Below are 16,219 nucleotides of genomic sequence, written 5' to 3' on the forward strand. Positions count from 1 at the left end.
AGGCCTGGTTTTCAATATTCCAAACCTCAGATGGGGCTAGAAAGGAAAAGAAAACCCTCCTGAACCAAACTTGTCCTTGGTGATACTTATTAAATCTTGAATTTGTCTATATTTTTATTTTTAGCCAGTTAGAAAAATCCCACTAGACTCTAGGTCAGAAACTGGGAAATGTGATTCATGCCATTATTCTGGAAGCTGAATCTCAGGGCTTCAATCCTCACCAACAAGAGATCAAGATGCTTTTCATATTTATTTATTTTTAAAAAAATCCAGAATGGATCAAAAAGAACAATAATCAAGGATACAGATACCAGACATAGGCCAAAGGGTAGCTAGAAAAGTATGCCACAGGAAAGTTTTGGAGCCTTTTGTTTTAAAAGCTAGACCTAACATAAATAGCAGCTAGTTTAGTTTTCCATTAATCTAGCTTCCCCTGCCCTACCTCCCAACATGGCACAGCTGACTTGCCTTGCAGGGACTCAGCTGAAGAATCCCTTATACACACAGGCTGGTACAGTAGTACTCAGCTAACTAGATGGATCCCATCCCACTGTGGTCTCATTCCAGGTCTATGCCTGACTACCTTCATTGTGTGTGAGATGGTTTCACCCCTTGAAAATATGGCTACTTCAGCACAGAACAAGGTTAAATCTTTCTAATGATCAGTAAATCATCTTCCCCTCCATTTACATGCAGCTGAAAAATAGTGACAGGCTAGGAACAGAACACTGTGAACTTTGTACTGTTGGGATTGTCACTCATTAAATGATCACTAATGGTCACTAAATTTACATATTAAGGAAATTATATATAGAATACTGCAAAAACACAGTAAAAGTCTGAAGTTTGCCCATTTCTGCTCAGGAAATCCCTTCACTCCCAAGCATAACATGTTGTTCAACTCCAAAGTTTACTGCTGTTACTGTTTCTCCTCCTTTTGATTTTCCTTTTGTTCCCCAGTGCCAGAACTTCCAGAGCCTTCTCGCTCAGATGCCATCTGTAAGAAAACATTTGAGAGCCACTCATACAATGTTAAAGCTGACAGTTTGCTCTCTGATGCATTAAAAATCAAAGAGCCATATCTTGCCTATTCCACTCTCCCTCCCCTTTCCTTGTACACTGTTGGTAGTTTCAGACATTCCTTCCCTTTGACCTCACCCTCCCAAAGCAGAGTAAAGAAAGCAGGAAGGATATTTCCAACTCCGACACTCCCATTTCTATAAATGGCTGTGTAGTAGCCATCAGTGACAATAATCCATAGCAGTTACATCAAGTTAGGAGCAAAATACTCATTGAGGAAGAACACCCTTGTACCTTTTTGTATGCCATTTCAAAGAGTTTCAGTGACGCTTGCTGAAGGGAAGATGCTGCCTGCCTTATGTTTTCTCCTGTTTCACTATCTTTTCGAGCCAGGAGTTCCCTCATTTTGGAAATCTCTTCTTTTAGCTTGTTGCACTTAAAAACAAAACAAAGCCAAACTCACTTTATCTGGGTTTCTTTTTCCATAACACACAGCAAAACATTCAAAAATGTTTATTTAAAAACTAAATTCCTATCAAGACCCACACAGAAAAACAAATTTCACTGGCACTGGTAACATTGCCTATCAACTTCTTGAGCTATTTTAAGAGTTTACCTCATCAGCAGGCAATTGGTCCTTGAATTCTTCCATCTTGGTTTCTGTGTCATGAATGATTCCTTCAGCCATATTAACTGCTTCAACTCGTTCCTAAGAGAATTTTAAAATGTAGTATGAAGGGGGAGGGTATAGTTCAGTGGTAGAGTGCATGCTTAGCATGCACGAAGTCCTGGGTTCAATCCCCAGTACCTACATTAAAGTAAATAAATAAACCTAATTACCCTAGCAATGTAATATGAATGAAGACTTCCAATCAACCAGTTGGCTGAATGTCCTCAGTAGTATACATGGTAACAAACTAAGTATACATAGTAACTCACTAATTTGCATAGTTACAGAGTAAAAACAGCAAGAGGGAGAAATCACTGTCTGAGATGTCTTTTAAAGGACTTTAGATTCTGTAACATAAAAATTTTGATATGGGAAGACTGAGAATGAGTAAGACAGAATTCCACACTTAAGTGAGCCAGGTAATCACCTTCTTTCGCCGGTCTTCCTCAGCATACTTCTCTGCATTTTTAACCATATTTTCAATATCATCTTTGCTTAAACCACCAGAAGACTGGATCACAACTGTAGTGAAAAGAAGGCACCTCATTATTTCCCAGGTAAAATTATATACCTCCTCCTCCTCTTAAGAAAAAAAATCCTCCTGCTCAGGGTAGCCAATTTTGATAATGATTATGAAGAGGAATATCCTGTTGTCCTATAATAAGCAGAAGAAAACCAAGAGCCTGAAATATACAAAGACCAATTGTCCTGCCTACCAAAACTTCAGCAGTCGAGAGGCTTGGTGCTTGCCTGTTTTGGGGAACAAACACACTTGTTAATGTGACTCATAACCTATGAGAAAGGGGGCAAGAGGACTCATCCTCCTCCCCTGAGGCTAGGGGAAAGAGGTGCACAACAAGAGGGTCTAATTGCCCACAGAGAGGAACTCTGAAGTCCCTCACCTCACTCTTACAGTCCGATAAATAAGACCACTTACTCTGCTGCTCGCGTCCTGTACCCTTATCTTTGGCAGAAACATGCACAATCCCATTGGCATCAATGTCAAATGTAACTTCAATCTGAGGGACTCCACGAGGGGCTGGAGGAATTCCAATCTAGAATAAATACCAGAGTAAGCTCTTCTCACAAAGGTGTCCAGCGCTCCATTTCCAAAACCTATATGGTCTTCTGGGGAACAAATTACTTGGGAAGGAACAAGTGAAACCTTCACTTAATTAAATGTACAAAAACACAAGTTTGTAAGTGAGGGCAGTAGTTTCATTGCTGCCTGAAATAAACAGAATTCATACCAGTGAAGGTTGACTATATAGCAAGTAACCATAACGGCTGCATGTACCAGAGGAGACAGAGTGAATGAGAGCAAACCTCTCTATTGTTCATCTTACCAAGAAGCAACAAACAATGCTGACAGAAACCAGTAACATCATCAAATGTCTTTAAAAGTAGTAATGAGAAATTTCTTCAAATAAGCACTGTTTATGAACTATGTTATATGAACTATGTTAAGACAGCTTTGTCTATCAGTAGTTTATGGTAATGTTAGGAATTGGAGTAATCTAACTTTACTATGAAAAGAATGAGAAGCATAGTCAGGACTCCTAATACCTACCAAAGTAAACTGTCCAAGAAGTTTGTTGTCTCCAGCCATCTCTCTCTCACCCTGACACACTTTAATCTCCACTTGAGTCTGTCCATCAGCAGCTGTAGAAAACACCTAGGGAGAGGGAAACTTCCTGAGTTGGCAGCCTGATTAAACTACTCTCTGTTGCAAAGTGCAAACCAAAGGAAGAAATTCACATCCCGACTATGGAAGAGTGCTAATGTACACCGTGTTCAGAACAAAGGCTTAATGTCTTTACAGAGGACAGGAGTAGGATTAGCACAGCCAGAGGGCATACAATAGCTATTGTTTCAGCTAAGCAGATGCATTGTACAAAGATGCAGCATTAGCACAGAAGGCCTCAAGAGAAGAAGCTATAAAAAGAGGTTGAAATATGCTCATCTAGGGAAATGGGTCAGACAGGACATGTATTTTGTGCTCACAGTAACGAAATAGCCATACTTTTCTTCAGAATGGGAATATGTCATCGCACCAACATAGCAATAACTATAATTTGGGGGGGGATGTAAAAATTGGGAAAGTTAGGAAATAATTCTTAATCCAAGGCCAAGCTATTTTCCAAATACCCCTAGCCTGGTATCTCAGAACTCCTATCATTCACTAGAAAGACAAGCATACTCCCCTAGGTCTCAGCCAGGCCATTCTTTTCACTGCCTTTGAGAACAGACAATCAGGAATTTAGTCTCAAATGATGAGGCTCTTTTTGGCAAATTATTACAATCCTGTGAAGGAGATACTATTGGGAAAGCTCACAGAAGTGGCTGTGATCACATCACTCACAGAACCTAGTATATCTGTGACAAGGTAAGGAGAGGCAGCTCTTACCTGGCTCTTCTTAGTTGGAATAGTGGTGTTCCTGTTAATAAGTTTGGTGAAGACACCTCCCAGAGTCTCAATACCCAGAGACAGGGGAGTGACATCTAGGAGCAGCACATCTGTGACATCACCAGCCAGCACTCCTCCCTGAATGGCTGCTCCAATGGCCACAGCCTCATCAGGATTGACAGCTTTACTTGGGGCTCGGCCAAAGAGATCCTGCACAGTCTGCTGAACCTGAGCACCAAGAAAAAAGAATTTTGTCACCCACTGCTTAGAGCAATTGCCTGAGAAGGGAGGAACAGCAGATGTGTCCCAAGATCCTACCAAATCTCAGGACAGGTTGCTTCAGATCCAGTGTTTACTCAAATTACTATTTTGTAGTTGATTTCTTGTCAATGAGTTAAGTACATCATGTGGGTAACATACTTTACTAGTATCTCATTTATAATCCTTTTAAATTTGGGAACAATTGGTATAAGTTTTGTTATCTGGTTCCCCAAACAGTGCTCTAAATTAGAAATAGGAGGTACAAGGCAAGGGAACTTAATTCTTATGGTTCAGGTACTTTACTACATATCAACTAAAAATCAACTTAAAAGAAGCAGTATTAATTCCATAATTCAATACTGGTGCTAATGTGGTACGTTTCCCCTCCTGCTTATTTCCCTAGTGCTAGGAAAGGTGCTATCTGAATAACACCTGGGTTAATTGTTAACATAAAGATATCTGTCTGATTCAAAGCTTCTCTTTTTTACTCTAGATTTATTGTATATAAGTACTCCAGAGCAAGATTATAAAAATCAAGGCCCAAGACAACTCTATTCAACCTATGAAGAATTAACGCCTTCAACAAGTACTGTGCTCAGTCATTAGTTTTCCACACACCTGTCTTTTCAGAATGATGTGTTGATAAAATGCATCACTGCACAAATTTTTGTTGAAGAGATGCAATTAGAAACCTCACACACTATGCTGCAAAACATAGGTCCAAAACTGCCCCTAGAGAATAGTTAGTACCAACGTGTTAAGATGTCTGACCTTAAACTTTCATTCCTAAAAATTCTGTACAACTAAAGTTCAGGATCCTCCCTGCTACCACCCCAAAGACATTCTCCCCTTCCTAATCCTTTTTAAAAACACCCTTTAAGAACTCTTTAGCGAAGACAAAAATTCATCCCCCTTTCAGGTCAGTGTGACAGAAAGGCCACATATTCATGACCCTACACAACATAAGCCATATGCTGTGTTTTAAGAAATCATGTGTTGATCCTCTCTGCTCTCCATGCCAAGAATTCCACAGGTCCATACCTTGGGCATCCTAGTCATGCCACCAACAAGAATTACTTCTCCTATATCACTCTTGCTGACTTCTGCATCTTGCATGGCTTTCTGGCATGGGGCAATGGTCCTTTTAATTAGATCAGTTACAATCCCCTCAAACTGCGCCCGGGTCAGCTTCATATTCAAATGTTTGGGTCCAGAAGCATCCATTGTAAGGTATGGCAAGTTAATGTCAGTCTGCAAAGGAAGCAGGGAGACAAACAGTTAAGTTTCATCATCCCTTCAATGAAAGACTACACTCTAGGAAAGGAAGGCTTTGAAAGCGACAGGGAGGGTCTGACACACTAAATCAATGGCTACCAAAGACGGTGACTGTAAGATTCAACCTCTTATATTCCCAGAAGTTAATACTATAGAATCTGTTATTAACAATAAAGAACAGAATAGAGAAGCAGGAAAAATCCTCCATTTAGGAGGCGAAGAACTGTCTTGCCACTACACACACATTAAGAACCACACTACTGTGTTCTTCAACCAAGTTAAAAACACTCCATGTACATGAAGAAAAATATCAAAGGTATGCTCTGAACCAAGTAATGTGCCACCAAACCAGGGCTTTGTAAGTTTCAGGAAGATGGTTAAGAAAGGTGCAACAAAAAAACTAAAGAAATACAAGGACTAACTACTCCTATCACGTCGACAGAGAGCAACTAACACTTCTACAGTCACACCATGTTAACATCTAGTATTTAATAAACCACAAATCCAAATAAGGCATGGATAAAGACTATTCAGACTAACAAAACTCACTACTAAACATCACAAACATACTTGCATTTTCTCTAAAATTAATAACTATATGCTTTATATATGCAGACATCCAAGATTTATATAAAAGGTTGCAGATATAAAGACACTAACTTCTTAGGGATGAGAATAAATACACAAAGCTGGGGGGAAAATGCAGAAACAGGTGTCCCAGAGTTGAGCCCCCTGAAAGAGAATTACCTTATGCCACCCCTCTAACTTCACATCAAATCAAGGCAAACAGGGAATAAAGACTGAGGGGAACAAGTCCTTAAACCACGTTTCTTCAGGTGAGGTACCCTGGACATTTAAATGCTTAATATTGAGAGTTAACACACTTTCTGTAGAAAGTGTTATTGGACATAGTTTCAAGAACGACACTGACAATCTCCTCTTTGTTCACACAATGTTAACAAACCAAATCAGAAAATAAATTTACCTACATCAATGGAATTCAAAAGAACTTTCTGTGGCAATGGGAATCTTCTCTATACATGCTGTTCAATCCAGCAGCAACTAGCCAAATATGGCTGAGTACTTGAAATGTAGCTAGTGTAACTGAGGAATGGAATTTTTAAAATTCTTAATTCTAACACCCACGTGTGGTTACTGTATTAGTGCAGTTTCATACACAAGTTAGTGACAAACTGAAAAACTCCAGGACTCTCCACCCTCTAAAGCAAGTTCATCATGAAGTTTTGTCCCTCCTCTCTCTCAAATCTAATGTATCTTACTACCACACTGTAGTCCAAGTTCTTTCTCTCTCACCACCAGGTGTGCTGCAATATACATTAGCTTCCCAACGTTTTCCCACACCCAGACTGCCACAGCGCTGCCCCATGCCCAATTCTCCACTCCACCTCAGTGTGCTTCCCCAAATATGACCATGTTACTGCCCCTACCTTAAAAATTTTCAGTGGTTTGTACTCACCTCAGGAAAGACACAAAATCCCTAATCTATAAAGCCTCTAGCCTCATCTTCTATGCTTCTCCTGCTCATCAGCCACACTGATACTTTCTCACATCCTCACCCCAGAACCTCATACTTAATTTGACCCTTTACCTTTGCCCAATCAACTCACTTTTCAGAAGCTATCCTTATTACGTCAAACACCTCTGTGAGTTTCCTGTTTTAATGATAAACTTTGCCCCCTTTTAAAACACCACATTAATAATTTACATTCAGAGTACTACTTACTATTTATTACGTTATCATAAGCATGTTATATGTACTAATTTACTAATCCTCACAACACTAAGGGAGAAAGTAGCACTAATTATCCTCATTTTACAGACAAGAAAACAAACAGAAATGTTAAGTAATTCATCCAAGGTCACCCAGCCAGTAAGTAATGAAACAGAAACTTAATCTGTAGGAGTCTGCCTGCAGAGTCTGTCTTAACCTCTACATTACTTCTGATACTTATTAAATATTCTAATTAATATCCACCTCCCTAAACCATACTGTAAACTCCACAAGGGTAATAAGTGCTTCTAGAAATTTAACCTACAGACTTACAATCACACATGCACAAATGTCAATGTACAAAGATGCTCAATATACCTTACTGTAATAGCAAAATGCTGGAAAACCATCCAAAATGCCTATCCATAGGATACAGCCACAGTAAAACCAACCAACCTCCCACTCCAAAACCTGTCAATTATAAGCCATCCTCTGGCAATGCCATGTGTTTCAATCCCAACCATCGTGTTGCAAAGTTCTGACAGCAGGGACAAGGCAATACCCAACAACTTCATGGATGGCCCTGTACAACTTTGTCATTCCTCATAGCTACTTAAAAAAAAAGTTTGACTAAAGGTTACCCACTTTACCCAGAGACAGCTGCTACAAACACCCCTTCCATTCCCAGAGTGGGTGATCAAACAAACAACTAAAATAGCCATAGGCTGCTTTCCTGCTGCCACCTAAGAACTTAGAATTTGATCTCCTGCCTTCCATCTTGTTATGTCCCTGGATCTGGACCTAACATATTATTCTGTTTTTAGTGATTAATGCAAAGTGAAGCTTAATGTCTCAAAACTGGAGAAACATAGCTGACACCTTAAACAGATTCTGAGCAAATCTGATGCTCACAGAAAACATGTACAAATACATATACCCCAGCCTTTAGCCAGGTTTCATAGCTCACTTTCTAGACTGATGATGCAAATAATTAAATGAAAGACAATTAGAAACATCAAAATACAAAAACCCCAATTAAAAAACAGAAGAACTGAACAGACATTTTCTAAAGAAGAAATGTAGACTGTTAAAACCAATACCTTTAAATTAAGGCAAATAAGTGTATTCAGTGTCATTCAGGTCTCAATAAAATTATTTGGCACCAGTATACATAACCTCTGATTTGGGTGTTTAACAAATTTCAGTTCATCCATAAAAAAACATAATGCCCATTTGCTAACGGAAAAGCTTTTTATACCAAGCAGAAAACGGCTGAAAAAAAAAAAAAACCAACCAAAATCCTGACATGCCAATTAGAATATGCTATTCAAGTAAACTCAGGATGAAAAGATCCACCAAGACTGCTGGAATTTGTCCACTCTCACCTGCACAGATGAAGAGAGTTCACACTTGGCCTTCTCAGCGGCTTCCCGAACCCTCTGAAGGGCCATGTTATCTTTGGTCAAATCAACCCCTGTCTACCAAGTGAAGACACAGTATTAGTGCATGAGATAATGAATACTGAATTCCAATGATAAGCTGTAACAAGACAAAATAGACCCATACCTTTATAAGAAACAGGAAATTACTTATTACCCTTAAAAATCTATGGGGAAAAGAAGACCTATTCTGAAAAGGCTATCTGTGTCTGGAGTCAGACAGCTGAACTGTTCTCAGTTCTTTCCAATTATGGAAATCCTATGAAGTGCAGCTTCCATAGAATTCTAGCTCAAAGAAAGGAGTTCCCACAGTTCATTTTCCAATATACATATGCCCCACTTTTTGAAAAGTTCAGTTTACACCACTTTACTTTTATAAAAGATCTACACTAGTTACCTGATTTCACTAACCAAATGAAACTCGAAAAGGATTCTCACTTTTATAAAAAAGGCAAAAAGCACAAAATAGTATTCAGCATTTGCTCTGCAGTTAGCAGTTACAGAGGCAATGCACATGCCGAGAGTAGCACCACCAAGCTCCTTCCCCAGGAACTACACTCATCATCTGAGCATCAAGCCACCAAAGCTTTGCACTGCGAGCACGAGCATTTATTCTGTGCATCTATTAACAAAATATGTCTTAAGAGAATTGCTTGTTTCATGCTATTTCATTTTATGAAAGGTTTCGTAAGAACACTCCACTTTCAGATAGTGGGGGAAACCTGTAGTCATCCCTCAGTATCTCCAAAGGATTGGTTCCTACACCTCACTTCCAATGTAGATACCCAATATCCAAAAATGCTCAAGTCCCTTGTTATAATACGCCATATTACTACTAAACACCAAGTACTATATCCTTTTAATCTGTTGTTTGTTCCCAATTTGAAGCTATAATAACCAGAACAGTTCAGTGCACACATGAAACTGGAACACATTTTCAGTGGTCTTTTCAATGCTCAATTAAGGGTAAAAAAATCATAAAGCAAACAGCAATCTGAACAAATTCTCAGTATCCCAATGTCTACATATTAACCACAGTGGTAACTAACCTCTCTTTTGAACTCCTTTACAATGTGACGTAGCAAGGCCTGGTCAAAGTCTTCACCACCTAAGAAAGTGTCTCCGTTGGTGGACTTCACCTCAAATACTCCTTTTTGAATTTCCAGTATGGAAATATCAAAAGTTCCACCACCTAGATCATATACAGCAATGCTAGAAAGAAAGAAAAAAAAAAAAAAAAAGCCTTCAAGAACAAAATTCATCACAGGGTCTAAGTTTCAATAACTAATATTGGCTATTTCCCGCCCTGGGTATAATTATGAAAGTTGATAACTACATAAGTGACATATATTTTAACATGTAGTCCTAAAAGCAACATATAAAACACACATATAGTTAAAATGAAATTAATTCAACTTTTAAGAGCAAAAACTACTCTTTTGGATGAATACTTGTCAACAGACTTACCAAGGGGAAAAAAATGACCATAGCCAGTACTTAAAAAAAACAAAAAAACGAAAACAACAAAGGAACAATCTTGAAATGAATAGAAAAAAACAGACCACAAAAGTCTTAAAGAAGGTCAAGGCATTAAATTTTTAGTGTAAGTATAAGGCTCAATCACTAAGAAATCAAAATGATGATTTAGGCTAAGTTTCAAGTGTTCATGAACCAATTCAGAACTCAATTTCACAAATCTAGGTAGAATTTATCACACCAACTTACATTTTGTCTTCTGATTTGTCCAGACCATAGGCCAAAGCAGCAGCTGTGGGTTCATTTATTACCCGAAGCACATTCAGTCCAGATATCTGGCCAGCATCCTTAGTGGCCTAAAGAAAAAGAAAAAAGCATTTTCCACCCTTTTATCCCAATACCATTAACTTCCTGAATAAGAATGGTAACTGAACTCACCTGTCTCTGAGAGTCATTGAAATAAGCTGGAACTGTGATCACAGCATTTTTTGCTGTATGCCCCAAGTAATTTTCTGGAAAAGAACCAAAGAATACAATTTAATCATGAGAATCTGTCAGATGAAACAGGCTACAATTACTAATGTAACCTAACAACAGTGTCATCCTCTTCAAGTCAAACAGCACCCATTAGCCTTTTTAGAATTAGATCTAACATGTAGAGACCTCGTGGGAAATACTCCCATTTTAAAGGCAATGGTTGAAAACCCAAGATCTCACCTTTAACATGTTAGTTAAGGTTCACCAGCTACAATGAGCTACTTGTAAATTTAAAAGAGCCACTAGTTTCTTAAATGGGAAGTTCTAAGTGTCACCTAGTCTTTTAGTTTCCCTCTGGAAAAGAGAGCAAGCAAGCCACCATTAGGAAAACTGGGGAGAGAGATTTAATTTGCAGGGAAAAGTATAAAGAGTAACAAAGTTTTGCCATTCCTAAGTCTTCTGCATAAAAGCCACAAGAGACTCATCCAAGGGATAATGGAGTACAGAAGTGAGTGATCTCAGAGGAAACATCCAGTTCTTTGAACTTTCACATATATGAACTAAACTTTCTCTCTCACCTGCAGTCTCTTTCATCTTCATCAACACAAATGCTCCAATCTGACTTGGGGAATAGAGTTTTCCATGAGCTTCAACCCAGGCATCACCATTAGAGGCACGGACAATTTTAAAAGGAACATTTTTACTGAAAGACACAAAAGTTATGTTTGAGAAAATGTGCCAGCATGACCTACTGTTAGGTTACCATACACCATGAAATCCCATCTTCCACCCCAAGAGAGCCCATGGCCAACAAATGAGAACTTCAGGAATTCATTTAATGAAAACTTTTAGAAAGAAATAATTAACACGTAAAAACATCCTGATGAAACCTGAACACTTTACTTCTCACCAAAGATTTATGCAGCTGCTCTAGAAAAAGATTACAGAGATACCATGTGACCCAGCAATTCCATTACCAGTATCTACCCAAGAGAAATGAAAACATATGTTCACACGGAAACCTGTACACAAATGTTTATAGTACCATTATTTATAAACAGCCAAAAAGTGGAAACAACCCAAATGGCCATTAATATATGGGCGAACAAAATGCAGTGTGTATGCATACAATGGAAGATTATTTGGCCATAAAAAGGAATGAAATACCTATACATGCTACGACATGGATAAATCTTGAAAACACACCTGATCAGCACACAATGGAGCCTATGCCATTATCTGCCTTATGTGTTTAACATCAATTATCATGGTCTAGGAATGATTAACCAAATCTTCATTTATCATGTCACACATAGCAAAGACCTAATCTGTGAAGGCAGAATTGAGATTTCTTGAGGATGACCCTTTTGGCAGCGGCAAGGCCTGCCCCAGGGATCCTGCTGGTAAGATTCTTCTGTGTAGCCTTTGGAAATAAATACATTTTTGTTATTACTCACATGTCCTTCTGTACTTCAGGGTCATCATATCGCCGGCCAATAAGACGCTTGGTAGCATAGAAAGTGTTGTTTGGGTTGGTGACAGCCTGTCGCTTGGCTGGCATGCCAACAAGTCGCTCACCATCTGCCGTAAAGGCCACAACTGAAGGGGTGGTTCTGGCACCTTCAGCATTCTCTAGCACCTAAAACTCCCAAAGACAGAATGAGGTTCCAGTCACCATCAGCGTCTCTGTACCAATCATTAAGACACAAAATAGTCACTTAAGAACAGTACTTCATGGGCATGCTTTTCTGCTCTGTGAATGCTGATACAGCAAGCAAGTACCACTGGAGACTGAAACAACTTATAATTAAGAACCACCACCAAAAAACAGGATCAATAAATATAAATCAAATATTTCACACTCAGTGTTGGGACAAGGTAATCTTTCCTTCCATGTGGAGAATCAAATCTACTTTTAATTTTTTTTTTGTTAAGGCGCAAGTTTCAGGAATTAAAAAGAAACTGCCGAGGAACAATTCAAAAATACAGGTGCTCCAAAGTCTTGAGAAGAATTAGTTGTGAATAAAGGTTTTAGGAACAAAGGAGGCTTCAGAAGGAAAAGCCTATACCACAGCAGGAAGTCAACAATATGCTTTACTTAGGATGCAGCCCAGGCGTTATTTGGAGCTCCACTTGCTTCTAGACTGCTCCTGCACCTCCAGCCTTGGTTAAACTGACTTACAAAAATACACGACTTTAATTATACAAGTAATCAACAATACACATCCTTCCAATGCGTCCTGATGTAATTTAGTAGTCTTATCACTACACTAGGACACACTTAAATTCTGCAAAGTCAAATACATTCGAATATCAGCAGCATACAATTAAGCACAAAGATCCTTAGGAATCATCACAAGAGTCTTAAGAATTTAAAAGCAGCTCTTAAAATGTCCTTTACCTAAGCCAAAGGACACAGAATTCTGGATTGCGTACTAGCTACCACTATGTGATCCAGAACTTCCAATCATACTCACCTTTGCTTGTTTACCTTCCATAACTGCCACACAGGAGTTGGTAGTACCCAAATCAATACCAACAACTGCTCCCTTGATTGCTTCTGATCTGTAAGACATTTAAAATGCTAAGATTATTGTTACCCTTATAGAATTCACCAAAATGCTTGTAGAGATACTTAAAAAAGTAACATTTGCTACTGTGGTAAAACACAGTCTATAAATAAATATAGATGTTTCCTTTTTTCCTCCCAGTGGAACAGTTAATCACAGATTTAAAGACTATTGCTCTGAGGCTTAATACTTAACTATCTCTTAACAGAAATGAAATTACACTTACGCATAGTCCCGCCTTGAAACAACTCTAAATGCCTCATGACTAAGGCCATTCCAGCCATCCTTTGAAGAAAAAAAAAAATTGCATCAGCCATCAACTACATATGAAAGCTTGGGCTTGTTTTTTAATCATTCTTCAGAACACATGAAAGTTTGACTTTCATTCACTTAACCAAGCAGCTCCATGTATAAAGTATTTCATGTATAATAGGTATTGTAATAACAAGTTTAATAAGGTATAAATTTTCCAAGTAAGTCAGATAAAATTAAGTAGATATAAAATTGTCCTGAATTACATTACCAAAGGGTCCCTCAACGTTGGCACTATTGATTTCAAAAAAAATCTTCGCTGGGACATAGGCTGTTCTGTACACCTTAGGATATTTAGCAGCAGGTATTTATCCTGAGTCTTTACAACTAGAATCTAGTAGTAATAGGACTACCCAGATTGTGACAACCAAAATTACCTCCAGACATTACCAAATATCCCTGGGGGAAGCAAAAAAGCGTTACAAAATATTACTCAACTTCATTATCAGGAGCATTGTCCATCTAAGCCCCAAACATGTGAGTTGCAGGCAGAAATGTAAATTACCCAGACATTTCCCCCAACCTCGCCAAGCAACTACTTTAAGGAGTAGAATTAGAAATCCTATGGAGTAAATACAGGGAAAAAAAATTGTCAGGAACGACCTCCAATCAGGATAAAAGACCCTTGTTACAACGTCGCCTCAGGCTACTTCCAAGCTTCCTTTACCCAACCTGAGTGCAAGGAGACACAATTACTATTCCTTCAAAACGTATGTTTTTGGTCTTACACCATAATGAGCAACCAGTCTGTGGCCTTTTCGTGATTTGCTTTTTTTTTTTTCTGAAATAACTAAGGACAATCTTATACTAAAGATGCTAGGGAATTAACTAGTCAAATGTTCCTAAGCAAAAAAAAAAATCACACTTTGATTTTCAATTAATTGTTTAAGTGTTTTCCTTCCTTCATTACATCAAAGCAGCGGAGTCCTTCCACGCTCTATTTTACAGAGACTAATCGTCCCTCTACTTATAGGTGAAGTAAAAACTAGAGCAGCGGTTCCCTCCAGATTACGTCTTTCGCCCTCAAGACAAAAGCTGTCTCATCAGTCACAAAAGAACTGTCAGGACCACTAATCGCTACTTCAAGGAATAAAACTCGCAAAGGGCGTGACTCAGCAGGACCAGAGACACGGGGAAAAACCATTAACAAGGCCTTCAACCTGCAGCATTGAATACTGCAGGTCCGTTATTTCCCATCTCTCCTCGTCTGCGCCGGAGGATTTTGACCCCGAAGGCCGCGGCCTGCCACACTGAGTCCCAAGGCCGTAAGCCCCTTGGGAAAGGCCAGGCAGTTCTTTACCTGGTGGCGGGCGGCCGTGGGGCCCCGGGAGGCTGCGGCGCCAACGAGACGGGCTGCTGCGGCTCGGCTCGCGCTTATCATGGCTGCTAAATGGTGGAAGTACGAGGCAACAAACAGGCGCTCGTAGGGCCAGGAGTTGCGCGGAGCAGTGGTGCTAACGATTCTGGAAACCTCCAACCACGTGGGGTGGGGGGCGGGGGTTGATCGTTGTGCCTGGAAGCCCTCTCTTCCGCTGAGGCGTCGCCCGCGCTGCCTGATCAAAGAATACTTGAACGCCGCTCCCAGAGTAAGGATGTATAGCTAATATGCTTTGTAGCATGATGGTTGGAAAAAGCGTGTCCTTCCTTGCCGGCTGGGGCAGGTCTGGGCTCAGAGAGAGAGAGGAGTGGGCCAAGAGCGGTATAAGGCAAAACCTTGGACAACCCCGGTCCTCGCAGACAGGAAAGACTCAAGGTCACACGGGATACATTGCGAATGGATTACAGTCTCCTTGCGTCAGTTGCGTGAGAGGAGGGGTCTGTTGCGCCTGCGCAACTGGCATCCTGCTAAGGGCCTGGCGCGCATGTGCGCAAGGAGTGACGAAAAACAGGGGTGGAGTCTACAGCCGTCATAGGACGCTCCAGCTCACGTGAGTTTGGCCTGAGCCTTGCCCAGGGCGAGCTGGGGCGCGTGCACGCTCCGCGTGAGTTCACGTTTTCTTCCTCAGGGAGGGCGCCATCTTGTCTTGGGCCTTTGTTCTGTGTAAATCTCGTTTAACAGCCTTCATTGCTCGGACTCTTCCTTTGTTCGTTTTTGGCTGCCAGTTGATGTAGTATCTTGAAATACACCAGTATGTGCAGATCTTAGCCAAATTCTTACTGTGTTCTACAATAGGGACCCCAGGTTTTGAACTACTAAAGCAGCCTTTCTTTCACAGAGCTTTAGGTCCTGACAGGCTAATTCCCGTACAGACCATCAAGACAAAAAAAAACAAAAAGAAAACAAAAAAAACCCCCTGAGTTCAGGATGTCTTTTGCCTGGCTTTGCTGGGCCTCACTGATCCTCAGGCCCATCTCAAAACCTTGTGCTGGTTGCTACAAGAGGGTGTGGGTCCTGTAACAAGATGTCAGTGACTACTCAGCTGTGACCAGTTTCCAATTGGTAAGTGATACGGAACAAAAGTTCGTGTGCTGGACACAGTGAGGCCAAACAAAGGGAAAGATCGGAGTTTGGAAAACAGGCTTATTGCAGGGCCGAGGAAGAATGGTTGGCTCCTGCTGGAGTAACCTGAACTACCCTAA

General features: G+C 40.0%; 1 protein-coding gene and 1 non-coding gene across 2 annotated transcripts; both read right to left on the reverse strand.

Moving 5' to 3' along the window:
* Positions 1-237: 237 nt before the first annotated feature.
* Positions 238-15,124, reverse strand: HSPA9 (heat shock protein family A (Hsp70) member 9). Its single transcript, XM_031449113.2, has 17 exons — positions 14,940-15,124; positions 13,554-13,612; positions 13,235-13,322; positions 12,215-12,396; positions 11,336-11,460; positions 10,719-10,792; positions 10,530-10,636; positions 9,854-10,016; positions 8,751-8,843; positions 5,400-5,609; positions 4,098-4,325; positions 3,261-3,365; positions 2,628-2,745; positions 2,118-2,212; positions 1,637-1,729; positions 1,315-1,455; positions 238-997 (listed from the first exon to the last, which is right to left on the reverse strand). Exons 1-17 carry the CDS (start codon positions 15,018-15,020, stop codon positions 920-922), a joined length of 2,040 nt encoding a protein of 679 aa, XP_031304973.1. The 5' UTR covers positions 15,021-15,124; the 3' UTR covers positions 238-919.
* LOC116152371 (small nucleolar RNA SNORD63) lies at positions 4,949-5,019 on the reverse strand. Its single transcript, XR_004136010.1, has one exon. It is a non-coding gene; the product is annotated as a small nucleolar RNA SNORD63 (small nucleolar RNA).
* Positions 15,125-16,219: the final 1,095 nt, after the last annotated feature.

Source organism: Camelus dromedarius, chromosome 3, assembly GCF_036321535.1.
Source record: "Camelus dromedarius isolate mCamDro1 chromosome 3, mCamDro1.pat, whole genome shotgun sequence".
Classification (NCBI taxonomy): domain Eukaryota; kingdom Metazoa; phylum Chordata; class Mammalia; order Artiodactyla; family Camelidae; genus Camelus; species Camelus dromedarius.